Source organism: Brassica oleracea, chromosome C3 (assembly GCF_000695525.1).
Source record: "Brassica oleracea var. oleracea cultivar TO1000 chromosome C3, BOL, whole genome shotgun sequence".
NCBI lineage: Eukaryota > Viridiplantae > Streptophyta > Magnoliopsida > Brassicales > Brassicaceae > Brassica > Brassica oleracea.
In genome coordinates, this window is record NC_027750.1 from 63,910,871 (window position 1) to 63,918,790 (window position 7,920).

The window sequence follows — 7,920 nt, forward strand, 5'->3', positions numbered from 1 at the left end:
CTTGCCCTTTACCGAATGATTCAGCCAAACTTGAGTTGAAGAGCCATGGGATCAACTCCCAAACCTGTTTGGCGAAAGAGATGTAACATGGTCTCTGTAGCACCGCGTCTGATCCAGTTTGTGTTTACACCTCGCTTCCGAAGATTTTTCACATGTCAGTTCAACACCGTGCGCTGAATTTTAGAGAGGAGCTGAGTATTCCAAGATTAGTCAGATGTAAAAAAAATTAATATTCACTTCATTCCTTACAGATATATTAAATTCACATCATAAATACGTCATATTTTCTAATTGTCAATTTTCAGATAAATTAAAAGTATTTTTATAAGATAAATAGTATTTCAAATAGTTTAATTGCTTTTCTTAAAATTTACAATTTACTATTTCTAAATAATAAAAATTATATAAACACACCAAAATCTATTTTTAAAATATTTTTTTCCAAAACACTTATCTGCCGAACGAAATTAGTAATGACTACAGTTAATTTGTCAAGTTATATGTGTCTGGAAAAATGATACCATATTAAATGGATCAGTAAATGCGGATCTATATACAGTATGTGATACTACATTATAACCAAACACAATTCGGTTTAAACAGCTAAAATTTGTGTAAGCTAGCTAAATTTTAATTATTTGGGTCAGTTTGGTAAATTTTGTTAAATTTAATCTTAAGAAAAGTTGATTAATTCTAATAAGTTTAGTAACATATCTATGATTTGCTCAGTACATAGTTTAGTTTGGATTATGATTTAAATATAGCAGATAAAAAGTTCATATAACTCGACTGAACCAAATTCACTGAGCAACCTGAAAATTTAGTTCCGATTTTTACATCGTTTGGTTTGGATTAAGATTGGTGAATTTTTGGATTGGTTATTCTCGGATATTTTGCTCCTATCCTTTCAATAAGTAACTGGACTAAATGCTCTTGGTTTATAGTTTGCGTAAATGATCGATAGATTGATTCACTCTCTAATCACATGAGTTACAGTGATCAATCTTTTATTGTAGAGGGAAACTCACTCGAGCAAGATGAAAAAAAAAGAAGTTGCAAACTAAACACATTACGATTTGTAGAGACTCAGTAGAGCTCGCGGTTCGACGTGCTAGAGTCGCTGGCTTGAACTGTGGCTGACGTAGTAGGCAACCAAGCCTCACGCATAGGTTCACCTACTGGGTAAGTAACGAGCTCACGGATGTTCATCGGTTGGATCACATTTGGATCGGCTCCAAACATAAGATGACCAAAACTTTCTTGTGCCTTCTCGGTATTGTGACGCCCATCGAAGAATAAGTAAGATCGTTGGTACGAGCATAGCTTGGAGTGCACGTTAGGTAAACCGCAACCGTAAGCAGTGTGTGTCCCAATACCGCAGCACGATACATTCGTCCGTAAAAATCCTATAGCAATATAACATATTTTAATGGTTTCGTATAGCATTCACTTGGTCCGTGAGCTTAAATCTTAAATGTATATATATATATATATATATAATAGTTGTAATTAACCAACTCACTGTAGCCTAAGCTCCTCTGCGGCGTGATCCTACGAAGAATAACATTGTAGAAGTCGAAAACAGTGAACTGGAAATCAGGAGCATTTAGAGCCATTTCGTTCAACATTGGTCCGATTTTTTGGTTGTGCTGTAAAGCCAAATTGTTGAGAGGTTCGTAGCATTGTTCCATTCCGGTTCTGTAATCTTGTCTGACTATCGGTAAGCAACCCAATGGTGCTAGGGTTTGGATCATCAACTTTCTAGCTCCTGATGCATACAAGAAGCTGATTTCATTCTTTAACTGGTTGGTCACGGAAATGACGAAAGCTTGTTGAGCAGATGCATCAGCGTTAGGGTTGTTCTTGGTGAAATTAAAGTAATCATTAGCACCAATGTATATCATAAACAATGACTGCTTGATGAAGTCGTCATTCCAATTTGCTGCTTTCATTTCATTGAACTTCGCAATTTGTTGATACAGAGTCAACTAAAGAAGAAAAAAAAAATCTAGTTAATATTACGTATATTATGTTTTGACGAATATAAAACAAAAGGGAGTCCTACTCCCAGAGCGTCGCATGATCCCAAAATGTTAGTGGTTATTATTTCGTTTTCAAATGTATCAAGAAAAATATTGTTTACTAACTGTTTCAGACCTTATAAATCTCAGGGTCGCATTTTCCATAAAGAAAAGATTATTATTTTTACTTGAATATTAAGAAAATGTTGGTCACTTTATATACATGCATATAGAAAATAATAGACTTACAGATTGAACCGGAGCTCCGAGAAGAGTAGCATCAGCGACGGCGAAACTAGCTCCACGTGAGACATTGACGCCCGGTTTAAGCGCAGCAGGGATTGGGATAGGAATTTCCATGAATGTTGCTGCATATTCTATTTTTATTATTTTAGAGCACCTCACAAAAATAATAAAAATATCTACAGAAAAATAATAATAAAAAATTAAAAAGTAGAAAAGGTGAGATAAATTCTTGTAAGAATATCTCAAAACAGAATTTTCAAGATACTTTCTAAAACTTCTTTTACTATTATAAGTGATTGGTTTATTTTTTCCATGAAAATTAAAATTTAATTATTTATCAAAAGTGCATTAAAATAGAATTATCTTACTCCTTAATTAGATACTCATTCTTACATACTTACCATTAAAGTTTGCTTACCATTAGTTTATCATATATTTTTAATAATTTCTCGTTAATATCAAGTATACACAAACAACAAATATTTCATGGATGAAAGGAATGAGCGTCGACATGAAACACAGATCCTTCTCCAACGATAAGATTAGAGAAACATCTTGAAAAAAAAAATACGAAACAAGTTGAGCACAATTCCGTCCACTACAAAGGAGGTTTTGTCGTCTGGTTTGCATTGAGAGCAAACAATTAGGAAAGTGGTTTATTCTTTATTTCATTATTCTTTTTAGAATGTAACATTCTTCTCAAATAAGAAAGTACAACATATATATATATATATATATATATATATATATATATATATACAGACATGTAACACAGTTTTTTGTTTGAATATGGTTTCACATTCATTAATTATAAAAGATAAACAAATATTCCATGCATGGGTGGTAAAAATAATAATACTGGAGAATTTGCCATTAGGATCATCTCTAAATTTGCCATGGGTGGTAAAAAATAATAGCAGCTGAAAGCCTCAAAAAGTATGCACTTAACTTTTATTTAGTGGTAAAAAAAAAAATAGTTAACGTTAGGTTTAGGTCTAGGATTCTCTGGTTATAAAGATTTTAGACGTACCGACGAAGTCAGGAGCGATGAAACCGTCGGAGAATTTGCCATTAGGATCATCTCTGGATTTACCGTACGGCCAGAAACCTTGAGCAACGTTTACTTGCGTGAGAGTCTGTTTGTTTCCGGCGTCGAAGTTGGAGTCACCGAATGTGAACAAAGCCACCGCCGGGATACTTTGTCCGCAGACGGTGAGCGGGTTCTGGAACAGTGTCAATACCAAAAGTAACCCTAGAACACTCGCTAAAGTACACTTGCCTGCCATCGTATAGTATGTATTGCTTTTTGTGCTTCATTCCATAGACCGGGACATTGTATTTATATTGCAAGAATATTGTTTTTTAATAGTAACGTGTCTAGCCAGGCTCAGAACATGATTAGTGAGAAGTTCTTACAGGAATATAAGAAATCGTCTCTTAATTTTTAACTAAAAAAGATAAGAAGTGGCGCCGGTTATTAGCTTTTTCTGAGTTACATGAATATAAAAAACTATCTCTTAACTTTTAACTAAAAAAGCTAAGAACCGGCTCTTAAATAAGATATTTACGAGTCGGTTCTTAGTTGTTTTTTAGTTAAAAGTTAAGAAACGGTTTCTTATATTCTGATAAGAACTCCATCCTATTAACCCCCATTAATCATGCTCTTATATTTTTAATACAAGTATACAACTACGCATTGGTGAAAGTGAATCGAGTAAACTATCATTTACCAATTATAGTTCAGATAAATCAGATTCACATCCAACGAAATTTTTTTCTTTCTCAATGACGTTTTATAAATGGTTTGAAACCATTTTTTGGTTGCTAAAATGTAAATTTCATTATGAAAGTAGTGTCGGTTTGATTACAAGAAAACTTGATATCGCTTTATGCTTGAGAGTAGATTCGATTCAAAGGGCCGCAAGAAAGTAAAAAAAAAAAAAAAATCATGACAATAGAATATAAACTTGTCTTAGTAGACAAACCTAAAGTACAAACTAGAACGAAAAAACAACAATGTATACTCCAGGAGATATCAAGGTGGCTTAGTGGTTCTTTGAGATTTTCACAGAAAACTGCCGGAAGTCGCAGGTTCGATACTCTATCGGCACGGTGGTACTATACCTCTCTAAATAAAGTTTTCGGGGTTTCCTGGATATGAGACCTTTCAGAATGAGGTTAGTCACTATAAAAAGTTAACCTACAACAGTTTATTTTGACCAAAAAAAAACAATGTATACTCCAGGCCACAAAGCATTTCCATTTTTCTAGACTTCGTAGAATATTAAGAGAAAGGTAGATGGAGAGGCTCTGTAAAGGACATACCCAAGCTACTCCCAAGAGGCATAGAACAGAGAAGGGTGGCTATACCCGATCTGAAGATCCTTTAAAAGCACCATCCGGCAACACCAAACTCACCAACCACTTGGGGAAGAGACACCAAGACAACTCGAATTGAAACGACAGTAGAGATGCTCTAGTCAAGTGTAGGGGGCAATAAAATCCCCTCATCTGGCCACACGACACAGAGAAACTCTCAAAGGAGGAGCTACAACATCAATCGAGGTAAGATGCAGTTTCTCAGAGAAATTTATTGTAGAAGGGGAACAAAATCCTCAAAATAGGCTAATATCTGGTGAGTGAAGCCTCTGTGACTGGTGCTGAAGAGACAACGATCAACCAATCCTCGAGGCCCTTACTAGCCAACCACAGACGCATGAAACAAAGGCAACCAAACTTTCACCAATAACGAACCATGGTTGCTGAAATTTGAACATGAGAGGTCCTTGATGACTTGCCTCCATGTCACCTTCACACAGATGGTGTGAAGAATCTCTGCAAGACCATAAAAGCCGGACGACTGGAAAGAACAACAAGGGCAAGGATATAAGCATCGGAGAGAACCCAACTGACGAACCTTTGAGTCTCATATATGAGCTCTCTCAGACAAGGAAGCCAGAATCGAGGGTAACTTTGACGGATCAGACTCATATCACCACGCCGGATCTCCATGAGACCCTTGAACAATCAATATCCGGTTAGCATCACCATAGCAAAAATCTAGAGCGTCCAGTAAGGAGAAGAGATGAAGAAGACATATCATAGGTTGATATGGATAAGTTTAATCATAAGCAGTTGTAATACTTAAGGACAATCCAAACTTAAGAAGATTTTAATCATTAAGAATGCTCATACAACTTAAACTAAGCAATAGCAAGGTGGTTGATTTGAAACAAGTAAAAAATGACAATTCAAACAGAAAAACACTAAATGCAAATCAAGCTTTCAATCAAATAGAGAAACATGATCCATGGGGTTAGGCATTTGATTTCAAGTGATTAAGATCAAAGCTAAGGTGGCAAAATATCATTTTTTTTGTTCACAACATATCATTAACTCAAATTAAACTGGGTTTGTTACATAGTCATTTAAGGCCTGTTTTGCAAGCCCATCTTCAAACACCAGATTGTTTTGATGGACAAATCTAAAGGGAACATGATTGAACGATAACGAAAGGAGAGAGATGTCTGATAAGATTCCATGGAGATCCGAGAAGTTATGTCCCGAAACGATCCATGCTATTAATTGGAGCAAGTCAGATTCGAAGATCACATTCTCCAACTGTAGTATAGCAGCATGTTCCATAGCTGCGCGTATTGCTAGTCCCTCCGCCACAAGAGACGAGATCACAAATGCAATTGGTCTACTGTGAGAGGCAAATCTCTCATTATGTCTATCTGAGAAGCTCCACGCTAGTCCCGCGGCATTAAGCTCCTTCTTCCAAGCTGCATCCGATCGGCAGACTACCTCAGGTGTTCCCTGGATTTGTCGGGTAGTCTTAATCGGATTCGAAGGTATGACCTTCAATTGAGCTTCCTTCCATTCTTTAGCATCACAAATCACTTTAGTAGCTGTTTCTTGAGCAGAAAAATTTCGTTACTGGAAGACTTTCAGGTTTCTAAGGTGGCAAGATATCAATGTATAATTTTTCTTAAGTCTAGAACACAAATAAAGATTATTTCTTTCCCAAGATAAAGATCCTTATGCAATTATGAACTAAACATCAGTTTCCATTAGTTTAAATCATTCAAGCATGCATTTTAAGCATCAAATCTTTTTGCTATTCAAGTTAAAACATATTTAAGCATTTCATCATACACCTTCAAATCAATAAAGAACATAAAATCAAGATTGAGAGTGGTCAGTTCCAATCAAGAATTAAGAATACTTAAATAGCAAGGAAACAAGTAGATTTATCCCTTAAAACACCTTAACTCTTCACTCAGTAACTCTAATTACCCTAACTCATAGATCCAATAGGAGTCTACTCCCTAATCTTCATGATAAACCTTAAACCCATAATAGATTGAAGACAAATCATGTTAAGAAGCAAGTTAATTCAACAAACACAAAGAAATAAAATGATAAGAGACTAAAGATTGATTTTTCACCAAAATAAAAATGTGTTTAAAGAGAAGACAAGATCATTCTTAAATTTAGGCCTAAAAAGGATTTATAGAATCCTAAACTTGAACCAGGTCAATTCAACAACCATGGAATGACCCAAAAACAAATGGGTAAAAAGTCTGGTCAAAGTTCAAATGTTGACTTTTCAAAGGTTACCAGCGGCATGCTGATACCATTGCATGAGACCACTGGAGGTCCACAATGGTTTGGTTTCATATTCTAAGGCCTGCGCATAAACCACTGGAAGAGTTAGGCTCCAGTCTCTTCACGTGTTCTTGGTGGCGTCTTCGTGAAACTACTACTACCTCCCGATTCAGAACCCACACTTTTGCATCGGCCTGCTCCGCACTGCTACCACAAACCGCTCCAACACTTGAACCGTTGCTTGATTGTTGCATCCTGAGAGTCACAGCGGTTACACCAAACCTCTGCCATTAGGCCTCTGCAACACTTGAGCTCAAGTTTCTTCATGATTCCTTAGCAGCAGCTTTTTATAACCGCTGCATCAAACCTATTCAAAGTCCGCAAAACTTCATCGTCTTGAGATATCTTGTCATCATAACATTGCACTATACCACTCCAACACTTAGGCAAGATGAGGCAAAGTCGTATGGGATTCATAATGGCTTAGTGAAATGGTTTCTCGGCCGCTGTGAAAATTTGCCATCAATTTGTCTCTCGAACAATGATCACCCCTTTTGCTTCATAACCAGCTCCAATGCTCCAATTCCACCAAATGGTATCTCCATCACCTGATAAGGACAAATGCATATGAAATGCACTTAATTGTACTTTATAGGCATCTAAATGAACAAAATGATAGCTAACATGAATGTTAAAACCATGCAAATACACAAGATTTCAAAGGGTTGAGGCAGAAGAAAGAAGAACGGGAAAATAGAGGGGGTGACCAACGCAACGAACACTGCCGGCTGCCGGAAGCACGAGAACGGTGAAGATATTGTTGAGAGTAAAGGTATAGAGAGAAACAGTGCAGGGCCAGATCGTTTGAAACTGCATTTGACCTTACAAAGAACGAACCAGCAACAAGCAGCCAACAAGAGCTTAGGACATGCAGTCATCATCAATAAAAAGAGTAAGTGCATATCACATATATTACAGGTCTAATTTTTTTTAAAAAAATATACATTTTATAGTTATATATATATATCTTTACCTATTTTTT

At 36.1% G+C, this 7,920-nt stretch overlaps 1 protein-coding gene across 1 annotated transcript; it reads right to left on the reverse strand.

Moving 5' to 3' along the window:
* Positions 1–947: 947 nt before the first annotated feature.
* LOC106332644 (inactive GDSL esterase/lipase-like protein 23) lies at positions 948–3,571 on the reverse strand. The gene is made up of 4 exons (XM_013771124.1): positions 3,298–3,571; positions 2,271–2,389; positions 1,523–1,988; positions 948–1,406 (listed from the first exon to the last, which is right to left on the reverse strand). Exons 1-4 carry the CDS (start codon positions 3,551–3,553, stop codon positions 1,087–1,089), a joined length of 1,161 nt encoding a protein of 386 aa, XP_013626578.1. The 5' UTR covers positions 3,554–3,571; the 3' UTR covers positions 948–1,086.
* Positions 3,572–7,920: the final 4,349 nt, after the last annotated feature.

Excerpts from the sequence above, each read along its gene's own strand:
- LOC106332644 (XM_013771124.1), bottom strand. The coding sequence starts at position 3,553 with ATGGCAGGCAAGTGTACTTTAGCGAGTGTTCTAGGGTTACTTTTGGTA. Across the intron at positions 1,989-2,270 it reads TCGGAGCTCCGGTTCAATCT|TTGACTCTGTATCAACAAAT; the intron begins GTAAGTCTATTA and ends TTTCTTCTTTAG. Across the intron at positions 1,407-1,522 it reads GCAGAGGAGCTTAGGCTACA|GATTTTTACGGACGAATGTA; the intron begins GTGAGTTGGTTA and ends ATATTGCTATAG.